The sequence below is a fragment of the Trypanosoma rangeli genome (genome assembly GCF_003719475.1).
Source record: "Trypanosoma rangeli strain AM80 chromosome Unknown Tra_15.4_contig_00040, whole genome shotgun sequence".
NCBI lineage: Eukaryota > Euglenozoa > Kinetoplastea > Trypanosomatida > Trypanosomatidae > Trypanosoma > Trypanosoma rangeli.
The window spans coordinates 35,687-47,123 of record NW_021705785.1 but is presented as its reverse complement, the minus strand read 5'-3'; the positions used below and the strand labels follow the sequence as shown (position 1 = coordinate 47,123).

Genomic DNA, 11,437 nt, shown 5'->3' with positions numbered 1-11,437 from the left:
GTGGTGATATATATATATATATATATATATATATATGTACTTATGCGGGTGTGTCTCGGTGGGGGCTGGCTTTGATGGGACCATTAAATGAATTTATAATAAGGCAAAATGAGCGACGGGGATTAAAAAAAAAATGATAATAATAAAAAGAAAGGTGAAGAGGCAGGAAACAAATACAACATGCCTAGACAATCCGGCAATGAGTAGACTCGCGTTAAGAGTGTGGTTTTTCTCTGTTTTGGTTCACTTAGGCAGTTGCTTGCGCAGGGGAGGCAGTGAAGTGGGGGGAGGGTTGATGAAAAGAACAGGTGATGTATATTTGTGGTTTTACGCGAACCGATAAGAAAAACTAAGAAACACGAGGATGGGAGCGTCGGTGTGGTACAGATCTATGGAAGGAAAAGCTGCGTAACCGAGAGAGAGAGAGAGAGGGAGGGAGGGAGGGAGGAGGGGAAAAAAATAAATGCGAAGGTGAAAGTGAAGAGGTGGGTGACTGGTAGCGCCGCACCCAACGACGAGGTGGGATCGGCTGCTTCTCTGTGTCCTCTTTACATTTCCCCCTATTTTTTTTTTTGGCACTATGACTCGGCGAATGGGAAATGGAGGAGGAACAACCTTCCAGGAGAAAGGTCAAAAAACAAGGTGTGCATAGAAACTGATGGTATAAATGACAGGGAGAACAGGTCTGTCCCCTGCAAAGGCACAGAGAGACAGAGGCGGAAGGAACAACAGGAACCATGAAAGTACTGTAGTTGAGGAGACGGTGAAAAAAGGGGATTCGGAAGATTCCTTACCCATCTTCTCTCTTTTCTTGTGTTGTATGTTGTTAATGATACGGCGCCGCTTAGGCCTTTTTTACTTTATCAGTGGAAGTGCGTGTGTTGTTGTTGTTGTTGTTGTTTTTTTTGCGTCGTTATTCGGTGCATATTTTGGGTGTGGGCGGAACACCTTCCCCCTTTTTCCCTTAGTTCACCGAGACTTTTTCCTCCACCATACGTTTTTGTTTTAATCTCTTGTCGAGTCCTTTATATATATATATATATATATTTATATATAAATATATATAAATATATAAACTTTGTGTTTTTGGGCTTGCAACAGACAATGTGAAGAGGTGCAGGTCAACAGGAATAGGGAATTCCTTTTTTCTGCTGGCCGAAGAGCAGACACTCCCAACTTCGACGCACAACGATTTATATAGTTTATTCTGAGAAACTATGGTTATCGCTTATTTATTTGATTTTGTTTTGTTTTTACACCCTTCTGCACTTTTATTTGAGCTCTTCCTTTCCTGCTTTGCTTCCCTCCTATCTCTTTTTCAGTTTAGTGAGCACAAACGCATTCGCTGTATTACTGAATATTAGTTATGCCCTTACTTTCCTGGCCGAGGTGATGACGTGAGACTACGTTGCGCCGTTACACCCCATTGCAGTACAGGATGATTTATTGGGCCCGGCCCAAGCGCACAGCACAGCACACCGTAGTGCCGTAGTCTCTTATTAACAGTAGCTTACTGCGCGGCCTTGATGGCAGTACGGTTGCCACGGGGGGAGCACTGCCTTGGCGGAAGCTTCAGTGATCTTTTGCAGAACTTCGAATGCATGATAACTAATTGGGTCAAGCAGAGACACGGTGCACTCTCAGGGGCATACAAGTGCCTCTCTGTTATCATTAAACACGCCAGTCAATGCGTCGGATGCCACTGGGTGGAGTAAGCATGTATCTTATTGGTTTACTTGCATTCTCCTGGTTCCGGCGTACGTCTATGTTTAACCCATACCGTATGATCTTTACGGCCTTGCTCTCCTGTGGTGGGGCACGGCATAAGCAGGTGGTGAGTGAGGCTATCAGTCATTCCTGTGGCCTCAACACATTCTTCTGTTTGGCTTGCCCATTTTTGAGACACGTATTTGGTGGACATCAATTATCGTTGTAGATGCCTTGTTTTTACGTTTGATCGAATTTTTTTTTCAAGGAATGTCAACTGACTAGCACAGTTCTTTTGTCGGAGGTTCCTGACACTTAATTATTCTTGCTCTTATCTTCTCTCTCTCTCTCTCTCTGTGTGTGGGTGCTTTGGGGGTTTGCTATCCTGATTTGTTTATGGGATCTTTTTTTTTCTTCGCCGTTTTTCCTCCCTTTTTTTCTGATTTACTCCAGTTAACGGGGTTGAGGCTTTGCGCTCTTAACTCGAGGAAAAGGTGAAACGGCGTAATAATGTTGTCTTTTAGAGCGATAGCGCCGATAGGCATCTGTGGTGCTGCGTTGACAGTTCATCTGCGGCACCTCTCCGTGCGTACGGAGGATTTTTTCAGTAAGGAGGCCATCAGCCACGCAAGGCGGGTCAGTTGGGCCCCGCACACCACAGAGAAGAAACAAGGTGTATTTGCCAAGCTGGCACGCTCCAATTTTTCTGATCCACTACCAAGCTCATTTACGCAGGAACCGTATTATGAGGAGGCGATTGAGGCACATCGTCTTCATCACAGACCGGATGTGTACATTTACAAGTACAATGTTTCTCCGACGCACATGTCCCTTCGTGAATAGCATTGAGTCCGCCAAGTGAGAAGAAAAGTTCGGTGACTCTTGTAGTGTGCGTGCGAAGGTCTGTGTCTGTGTGTTTCGGCACGGATACCCACACACTCACCGAGAAGACAGACATAAACGCACAGGGAATGAAAAAGGGAGTACCAACGGTGTGAAACAAAACTGTGAGGAATTTTACTTTTAATTGTTGCTATTATTATATATATTTGAGATTCCATCTTTTGTCATCAACTGCGTTTTTAGCCCACTCGTAATGCTGACTTTTTTTTTTTTGTATTGTTGTTTTTGTTCTATGTGGTATGTTTTTGCTACTGTGCGGGTCCAGGAAATACCCCTCTCCCCCACCTTCCCAGCCAAAAGGAAAAAAAAAATCACACAGCCTGAGCCACGCGTGTGCCTGCATGCGTTTACGACGGGTTCTGGGGCTATGGGCTGCCTCGACACATCGCTGAAAGGTGCAGCGAACGCCGGAGGGCGGGGATTTGAACAGTGCTGGTGGAGCCATTGATGTCGACACAACAGAGGAATGGCTACGGGGTCACGTGGCGCAGGTCGTTAGTGAGGGTCGGCAAACCAAGGAGTCTGCAGACTACTTTGAGAGTATCATGAACGACAAAGCGGAATTCTGCCAGTACGTGCAGGAGGTGCGTCGTCTGATGAACAATCAGGCCCCACGTACGCTCACTAATTACCAGGAAGGACACCTTGCCGAGCATTTGTCGCAACATATGAGCGGGATTGCGTTGAAGCAGCTGATGCGGGAACACGCGGAAGAAACGAATGCGCGGCACCACACTCAAACTGGTGCATCTACAGGGGAGAACGACTGGTTTGAGGCAGCCAACACGCTGGCTTCACCGTCTGTTCCGGGGTTTGTGAAGGATGAAGTGCTGCGGGAGATGCGTGAGGACCGAAAGCAGACAAGTGCCGCGTTTGAGGAATCTAAGGAGGTGCAGGCGATGGCGGAAAAGGGTGAGACATTGGCACAACACTTGCGACGACAACGTCAGCGCCTACTCCGCTCTGATGACAATTTGGATTGAAGAGAAAGCAAGGAGAAAAGGGCGCCCCATGTGGTCAGGAAGGAAACAAAATGAATTCAAATGGAGACGATAAACGAGGCTTAGGACTCTGGTAGCGAATGCGAGCTGCTTTCCATATTATTTGTTTTCTTCCCTTTTTTCTCTCTCGTTTGCTTTATTTTTCTCGAGTATGAAAGTTTCGGAATCTGCCCCAGTAAGGCGTGAGTTGCGCAGGGAAATTGCGGCACTGGGGGAGGGGAGGGGAGGGGAGTTAGTGAAGCGAAGCGATAAAAAAACAGGCGTAGAGATCTGTACTGAAATGCTTGCTAGCATTTTTTTGCGGCGCAGCTATTGGCTTGACATTCGGCCGGCGACTGTGGTGCTCCTGTTTTTGCTTCACTCCTTTCTAGTGTATGAATGCGCTATGCGGGGGCATGAAGAAAATGGAGCGGAAATGCTTGCATCTGCGAGTCAATTGACGGAACTCATGAACAATGCAGTTCCTGTGGGACCCATGTACTCCATTCGGGTTCACTTTCTTCACCATTGCCTGAAAGACGGATGCACAAGGGATAATGAATTCTTGGCACGTGATGTGGCCCCAGCAGACGTGCTAATCTTAGTTTTTCCGCCTAATATGACCTTGAACCGAGCCGAGGTAGTCCAGCACTTCGTTTTGTTGCGTCGTTGGTTGTGGATTACACCGTTGAATTTCTCCTCTTTCGAAGTGGACGGTAGTAGTTCTTACGCACTCCCGGAGCGGCGTTTATCGTTTGCTGAATCTGGGAATGTCCCCGTTCCGGTCATTCTTCGTTTCCGTAACATGTCGGCCTTTCTGCAGGCTGAGTCATCCCCACTAAAGGTGTATCCTGCGTCAAACGGGGCTTCCATCGCTGCATGCTTTCTTATTGAGACAGATCCCTCACACATTCGCACCTCTTCTGGTGGAACTCTGCAAGATGAACTTGCGGCAAACCCCAACGCCTCACGCATTCTTGCAATGGCAGTAAACTGGGGCTTTGCACACAACGCCAACTGGACTCTTTTTATCTCTCCGTGCGGGAGTAACCAAGTCTATAAGTGGGACAGGCGCCACTCTTATTCTTTGGAAAATACTATCGTGTGGTGGGTGTGTGCTGCGTCGGATACGTTCATCGAGGTAAATGCTGCAGCAAGCTTGATTACTGCCGTTACATAAACGTAGCCAATGCAAGTGCAAAGGAGAAAAGGACCTATTTTTCCTGCAATATGACGTATGTGCCATTTTTTGTCTTGATATTTGCTTTTTAAGCTTCTGATTATTTTTGGGCGTTATGGTTTTCTTTGCGTGCATATATATATATATATATATATACTGAGATTACGTTGGATCAGCTATTTTCGTCTTGTGGTTGTTGGTTTTTGCTTCTTTGCTTTGCTTTGCTTTTTGGCGTCTTCTGGGGAGTCTTTTTTCTCCACTAACGGTACGCTCCTTAGTTTGAGATTTATAAATGTAATTCACGTCTATTTAAGTTTCTTTTTTTTCACTTTTTTTTGTGATTTGCCTTCTGCACGTGCTTGTGTGTGTAAAGGTGAGTGTGTAGTGAGTGAGAGGTACACCAGCAGAGTAGCCAAAGGGAATGATTCATCTACTTTTCAGTTGGACGAATGTCCTTTGGGGAGGCATCCTCGCCGCCGCTCTTTTCGGGGTAAAAAAGTACACAGGGATGAGAAAGCAGGAGCAGGAAGAGTTGGATAAGTTACTGAATAAACTTCGAGGTACTCACGCACCAACCATCGTCATTGGTGTCTGGCTGGTGTTACGGTGCCTACACGCGCTGGGTCTTCTGCTTGTGTTGGAACTGGTTCTCGTAGTTGGTGTCGTGTGCTACCTTTATCGGAACGAGTCTAGGAGAGACTTCATGAAGGTTCACCAAGCTCACTGGCTGCTGCAAAACACGGAAAATCTGAAGAATATTTTGGGTAGTGATCTACCAGAGTGGCTAAAATATCCAAATGTGAGTCGAGTGCAGTGGCTCAACACACTGATAAGTGGTATGTGGACTTCAATTGCTTCCGCCACGGAGGCGTCTATTCGTCAAGTTGTGGTACCACTACTACAGGCGAATAAACCCTCCTTCATATATGAGCTAGCGCTCAAGGAGTTATCTATAGGGGCGAATCCTATAGTTGTTAATGGGATTCAGCACTACCCTAGCGATGACAATGCCTCAGTGGTTGACCTTACATTTTCCTGGGACAGTGACATGAATGTGCACTTGCATGTAAAAATGCCAGGACCTGACATGCATATTTGTATCCGACGATTTGAACTTAATATGCAAGTTCGTTGTATACTCTCGCCTCATATTCCCCAATGGCCATGCTTTGGCGCACTCTCAATCTCGATCATGAAAATCTGGGTGTTGAACTTTGATATTTCGGCGGTGGGGATACCACTTGATGCCGTGCCTGCTGTAGGGGATTTTTTGGATGGGTTTATCCGTAAAACTCTTATGGGCATGCTACAACACCCCAAGCGAATCTCCATCCCAATGGTAAAGGGGTACACATTGACAGCGGACCGTGCGGATGCTGCTCTTGGTTCTTTGCGTGTCCGGTTGCTGCGGATAGAGGACTGGCATCAGCGCTACGTATCCAGCAGAGAGCAAACACCTTTTTACGTGAAAGTGATAATGCTTCCTGAGGAAGAAAAAAAACGCATGAAGAGTTTAACGTACAAAAAACTACAAAGTGAATTACACGATTTGTTTAGCTTTGTTTTGTACGACACGATGGGGACCTTGCGCTTCTGGCTGTATTTTGATGTCCCTGGGACAGATCCCTGCGTTGGGCAGTGTGACGTTCCTGTTCGAGTGTTGGTGGACAATCAACGCTCCGAGCACGCATGTCTTTTGGTTAAATCGCCTGCTTTAAATACCGAGCCACGTGCGAAACTGATTATTTCGGCCGAGCTTCTCCCTTATGCTGGCAGGATCAAGTCGGATTCCACCGCAGCTCCTTCCTCCATTCCTTCACGCAGCGTGTCGGATGCCTTTGTGAAGCAGCAAGAAATGTCGGAGCATTCCTTTGGCCCCCCGACTGCGCGATCCGTGAGGAATGAAAGTGTCTGCTCGAATGGAGAAGGCGGCGGCACCCTCTTTATCACCGTGGAACGCTGTACAGGACTTAAGAACATGGAATACGTTGGTGTGTCAGATCCCTATGTTGTGCTACGGCTGCGAAAGCAGACGGTAGTTTCGCCCTGCCAAAGCTCCACCCTTGAACCCAAGTTCAACTTTGAAGCGGAGCTGGAAGTGTACAACCTTCAAACCGACGTGCTGCATATAACCATTTTGGACAAGAATGTTTTGTCCAAGGATCGTGTGATGGGCACTCTCAACATTGCTGTGGCTACCCTCTCAGGTAGTGTGAGGGATCAGCTTTCTGGTGGATGGAACCTTGAGCCGCAGGGCCAAGCGTTTTTATCTCTGCGCCTCTTGCGTCATTGAGTGCATTTTTTTTCTCTTTTTTTGTTAGTTAGTTTTTTACGCACGTTTGTCTGCGTCTTCTTTGTTTGTTTGTCCATTATCTTTCTTTCCGAACATAAACGAGAGATTGCAAATGCGGGATGCATATAAATGTGTGTGGGGTGGTTGCGGAGGTGCTGCTCCGAACCGGAGGGAAGGAACGAGCCGTCCTATGGAAGTCCCGGAGGAGACGCTGGTAATAAAAGTCAAAAACTTGAGAATGCAGAAAGTTTCTCGTGCGCATACACGCAGATTAGTATATATATATATATATATATATATATATGTACTTGTCTCCTGCTTTGAGGATGAAAGAGGAAAAAATAGGTGCGACGTGTTGATTTTTTTTTGTTTTTGTTTTGCTTAGTTACTGATGCGAGTACGTGTTTTCGTGTTTCTCACCCTCCCCCCTTTTTTTCTCCCAGTTTCGACGCAGAAGATGGTGATAGAACACTGCTTAACCACTGCCTCCCTCTTCTATATACTGTTTTTTGGGCTCTTCAATTTTCTTTCTTCTTGCAGCGACGATGCGTGCAGTGGTCGTCATCTGGCGTCCGTCCCCCCTCAGGCGGCACACAGCCTTCGCAGATGGTTTTTTTTTTTTTTTTGGGGGGGGGGGGGGGTAGAAGGGCAGCGAGGAGACACCTAGAGGAAGATGTGAGTGAATGAGGATGGAAAATACATCTATCAACTCACAGCGCTCATGTAATTACCTCCATAAGCAACGTCAACCCACGTTGTATTGCGGCTTACATCTTGACGTTAATTTGATCGTTTGATGTTGTTGTTGTTGTTGTTGTTGTTTTTGTATCTAGTTCTCTGTATATGCGTACTTTTTTTGTACCTTTCAAGTGCTTCCACTTCTGCGTGTGCCGCGTTCCCGCTCTGCATGCCATTTGGCGCCCTCCTCTTCTCCCCGCCCCAAACACACTGCCCTCGCTGCTTTTTCTCTCTTTCTTTACTGTCTTGTTGTGGGGGGCAAGCTGCTCGTGTAACGTTTGCTGTGAAGGCGATGGGGAAAAATCCACCGAAATGGCTGCCGGGGGAGCGGGTGAAGGAAACAATTCTGCTGCAGCGCAAGTCTGTGGAACAGCTGCGGGCGGACCGTGTCCTGCGGCGCGATAAGCTGCAGGAGCGTCGTGACCGCCATAAGGCAAAGTTGGACGCCAAGCGAAAACGCAAGCTTACCACGAAGAAGTTTATCTCCGCACAGACTCTATTGAAGCATGCGCAGCGAAAGGATCGACAGGGACGCATTTTCCGCAAGATTGGTGAGAAGGTGCGGGGCAAGCGCCAACGCATGGCGCCTGATGAGTACAAAAAGAGCCTGGATGAGAGTCGTGTGGTGCTGGTTGTGCGAGCACGTGGAAAACAAATTCCGCCTGAAGTTTCGGCTGCCCTTCGGCGCCTGGGACTCATGAAATTGTACGCCGCACGGCTGCTTTGCCTCGACCCCCGCACCGATCCCCTCGTGAAACAACTCGGTCCATTCTGTATCATGGGTCACCCCGATCCGGCGCAGCTGGAGGAACTTCTGCGCATGCGTGGAAGTTTGTGGAACGAAGAGACGCAGACAAGGCGTCTGATCAGCGGTAACCTCATGCTTGAACAGGCTCTAGGTCAATATAACATTCTCTGTATTGAGGACCTTTGCGACGCGCTTGTTAAAAAGACTGAGCACGTTCAGGCGATACTGCAACACATAGCACCATTCGACTTCCACCCGCCGCGTCAACTCTTCATGGAACGACACCGCTCTGTTCACCAGAAGTTGGAAATTGTGAACAAGGATTCCTTTGCCGCCTACCTGGCACAACAGCTGAAAGGTACCGCCAAGCGTGAGAGGAAGCTAGCAGCATCTAACAAGCAAAACGCGGCCAAACATTCATCTCTGCCCACTTAAGCATTGTGGGGTAACTGGTGCGTGCGTGTTTTTCTAGGTGTGTGGTATGCATGTGCACACATGTGACTTGCGTTGGTGTGTGTGTTTCTTCTTCTTCGCCTTTACCCCAGGCGGGGGCAGAGGCGCACCGCCCGTTGCCTGCAGATAAGGGATATACTACGTCTTTTTGCGAACGCAAGGAGCTTGGCAAGCGTTTTAACGCGGATGTGAGGGAATGAAAGGGCACAGAGTGAAGGAGAACATGCGAATAGAAGGAGAGAAACGTGTGTGTGTATGCGTGTGGAAGTAACCAAAAAGTAAAGCGACAAAACAAAAAAAAAACAGGAAAGAGAAGAGGAGTATTGTAACACCAGGAGGGGGTTGGGAAGAAATTCAAAAGGAGAAAAAAACGTTTAATAGTGAGTGGCGAGGGAAATGTCACCACCTCTCCTTACGTGCCCGTCCAGCCCCAATCATTACGAGCACTTGCATACACGTGCATGCTTTGTCCACACTCGCCTTATGTCTTCCGTTGTATTCCTCTTTCTCTAACATGGCTCCCGACCTCCGCTATGCTGCAAATGCGCATGGTCACTTTATTTCTTTTTCTTTTTGCTTTTTTTTTCCTTTTGGTGGTTGACACGTGTGTCACGCCGCGTACATGGGGGAAAGGAACAGCCAAAGAAGAAACGGTGGGAAAAACGATTGCCTCCTACATACTTACAACTACAGGGGCCTCAACATTTTCTGTTGGCGCAACGTATTTCCCTGTGTGTGGGGGTTTGTTGTCTACGGCTGACGATCACGGTGGAGTTATAAGGCGGGATAATAAAAAAAAGGAAGAAAAGGAAATATCCACACACACACACACGCAGAACGGAAGTGTGAAGGGGCGAAGTAACACACAAAAAATCAGCAACACCAACAAAGAAAAGAAGGAAACCGTGATCAATGTCGCAGGTGCCACAACAGAGGTTTGGGTGTTACATTGGTAACATTGACCGCAGTGTGACGTTGGATGTCCTCCGCCAGGTGTTCTCACAGTGCGGTGTGATCATTGACTGCTCCCTCAACGGAAGGGATGAGGATCCGTACCGCTACGGCTTCATCGACTTTGCCTCTGAGGAGGATCGCGGGCGGGCGATGAAGTACAATGGGTTTACGCTCGCCGGAAGGAAAATTAAGGTCGGGGTTAGCAAAGGTAATGTCGGGCGGCCAGAGGGATTTAACAACACAAATGGTAGCAGCAATAACGGCCCGAACAGCAGCAGCACCAACACCAACCAGCAGCAGCAGCAACAGCAGCAGGTGCAACAGCCCCAACAACCACAAATTCCATCAGTTGCTCTGGCGGCCACTCTTCTTCCCAGCGTAATACAACAGCAACAGCAGGGCACACAGCTCCTCATGCAGCTCATTCAGCAGGGCGCTATAGACATTAATAACTTAACCCCCGAGCAACAACAAATTCTCATGACGAGTCTTCTTCCCCAAGCAGCACCACCAACACCAGGAATACCCGCGATGCCACCAATGGCACCTATGGGGTATCCGCCCATGCAGCAGGCGTGGGGTGGGCATCGTGGCGGCGGTGGAGTTGGTGGAGTTGGAGTTGCTGGTGTTGGCGCCTACGCGGGTGGGCCTCCCGTAAACCGAGGAATGCCGTACAGTCGCGGACCAGCGAATCCTATGCCATCCGAAGAGACGGTGAAGCTGCGGGAGGTGCAACGCAAACAGTTTCTTGATGTTGTGCGGCGTGACGCAGAGAAATACGAGAAGAAGTTGCGAGAACGTGGCGCCAAAGAGGGGAAGACAGGATCGGTTTCTGGCAGTGAAGATAGTTCCGATGACGATGAGGCGGGTGAGAGGCGGCGCCGTGGGCACGGCAAGCGAGGTGAGGATGAAACTGAGGGCGAGAAGAACAAGCGGGCGAGGCATCACGATGACGGCGGTAGGCACCATCATCACAACCACCACCATGTCAACAGCAGCAAGGAGCACGCGACAGATGCCGGCGACAGTAATGCTGACAACAAGGCCGACGATAAGAAGGAGCTGGAGCATACTGAAGTTGTGGAGGAGCCTAAAGGGACAGAGGAGCATAATGAGGTGGAAGAAGTGAAGGTGGCGGAGCCAGAGGAAGAAAAAGATGATCGTGAAGAAATTTAGAAAATTTTTGAGTGGATCTGGAAATGAGTCAAAAAGAAAATCAGAAGAAACAAGAACAAAAAAAACAGTCACACACACACACACACACACACAGAAGGGAGGGGGGGGGGAAGGTGGTGACGTAAAAAGAATACCGTGTGCGTGACTGGAACACTGAGCAGCAGTGCCAAGCGACATCCAAAGGCAGGAGCGACGTGACAGGAATAGAGTAAGGTGCCAGAAAAGGAGAACAATCAGCAAAAGAAAAGAAACACCGAAGGACCGGAGTTGAGCATACTCTCTCTCTCTCTCTCTCTCTCTCTCTC

General features: G+C 48.2%; 6 protein-coding genes across 6 annotated transcripts, besides 14 other annotated features; all 6 read left to right on the top strand.

Moving 5' to 3' along the window:
* Window positions 1-6: 6 nt before the first annotated feature.
* Window positions 7-36: a microsatellite.
* A 380-nt stretch (window positions 37-416) lies between these two features.
* Window positions 417-452: a microsatellite.
* A 427-nt stretch (window positions 453-879) lies between these two features.
* Window positions 880-908: a microsatellite.
* A 118-nt stretch (window positions 909-1,026) lies between these two features.
* Window positions 1,027-1,074: a microsatellite.
* A 961-nt stretch (window positions 1,075-2,035) lies between these two features.
* Window positions 2,036-2,063: a microsatellite.
* A 154-nt stretch (window positions 2,064-2,217) lies between these two features.
* Window positions 2,218-2,550, top strand: TraAM80_01887 (uncharacterized protein; the record flags this gene model as incomplete). Its single annotated transcript, XM_029378915.1, has 1 exon — window positions 2,218-2,550. The coding sequence occupies one exon, from the start codon at window positions 2,218-2,220 to the stop codon at window positions 2,548-2,550; it is 333 nt and encodes a 110-aa protein (XP_029241216.1).
* Window positions 2,551-2,811: 261 nt separating this feature from the next.
* Window positions 2,812-2,856: a sequence feature (A-rich).
* A 299-nt stretch (window positions 2,857-3,155) lies between these two features.
* Window positions 3,156-3,593, top strand: TraAM80_01886 (uncharacterized protein; the record flags this gene model as incomplete). The annotated part of the gene is made up of 1 exon (XM_029378914.1): window positions 3,156-3,593. One exon carries the CDS (start codon window positions 3,156-3,158, stop codon window positions 3,591-3,593), a length of 438 nt encoding a protein of 145 aa, XP_029241215.1.
* Window positions 3,594-3,762: 169 nt separating this feature from the next.
* Window positions 3,763-4,770, top strand: TraAM80_01885 (uncharacterized protein; the record flags this gene model as incomplete). The annotated part of the gene is made up of 1 exon (XM_029378913.1): window positions 3,763-4,770. One exon carries the CDS (start codon window positions 3,763-3,765, stop codon window positions 4,768-4,770), a length of 1,008 nt encoding a protein of 335 aa, XP_029241214.1.
* A 133-nt stretch (window positions 4,771-4,903) lies between these two features.
* Window positions 4,904-4,926: a microsatellite.
* Window positions 4,927-4,972: 46 nt separating this feature from the next.
* Window positions 4,973-4,998: a microsatellite.
* Window positions 4,999-5,191: 193 nt separating this feature from the next.
* TraAM80_01884 (putative calcium-dependent lipid binding protein, putative,synaptotagmin) lies at window positions 5,192-7,063 on the top strand (the record flags this gene model as incomplete). The annotated part of the gene is made up of 1 exon (XM_029378912.1): window positions 5,192-7,063. One exon carries the CDS (start codon window positions 5,192-5,194, stop codon window positions 7,061-7,063), a length of 1,872 nt encoding a protein of 623 aa, XP_029241213.1.
* A 5-nt stretch (window positions 7,064-7,068) lies between these two features.
* Window positions 7,069-7,136: a microsatellite.
* Window positions 7,137-7,338: 202 nt separating this feature from the next.
* Window positions 7,339-7,367: a microsatellite.
* Window positions 7,368-7,860: 493 nt separating this feature from the next.
* Window positions 7,861-7,890: a microsatellite.
* A 203-nt stretch (window positions 7,891-8,093) lies between these two features.
* Window positions 8,094-8,984, top strand: TraAM80_01883 (60S ribosomal protein L7; the record flags this gene model as incomplete). The annotated part of the gene is made up of 1 exon (XM_029378911.1): window positions 8,094-8,984. One exon carries the CDS (start codon window positions 8,094-8,096, stop codon window positions 8,982-8,984), a length of 891 nt encoding a protein of 296 aa, XP_029241212.1.
* Window positions 8,985-9,562: 578 nt separating this feature from the next.
* Window positions 9,563-9,594: a microsatellite.
* A 320-nt stretch (window positions 9,595-9,914) lies between these two features.
* On the top strand, window positions 9,915-11,132 carry TraAM80_01882 (RNA-binding protein; the record flags this gene model as incomplete). Its single annotated transcript, XM_029378910.1, has 1 exon — window positions 9,915-11,132. One exon carries the CDS (start codon window positions 9,915-9,917, stop codon window positions 11,130-11,132), a length of 1,218 nt encoding a protein of 405 aa, XP_029241211.1.
* Window positions 11,133-11,201: 69 nt separating this feature from the next.
* Window positions 11,202-11,225: a microsatellite.
* A 183-nt stretch (window positions 11,226-11,408) lies between these two features.
* Window positions 11,409-11,437: a microsatellite.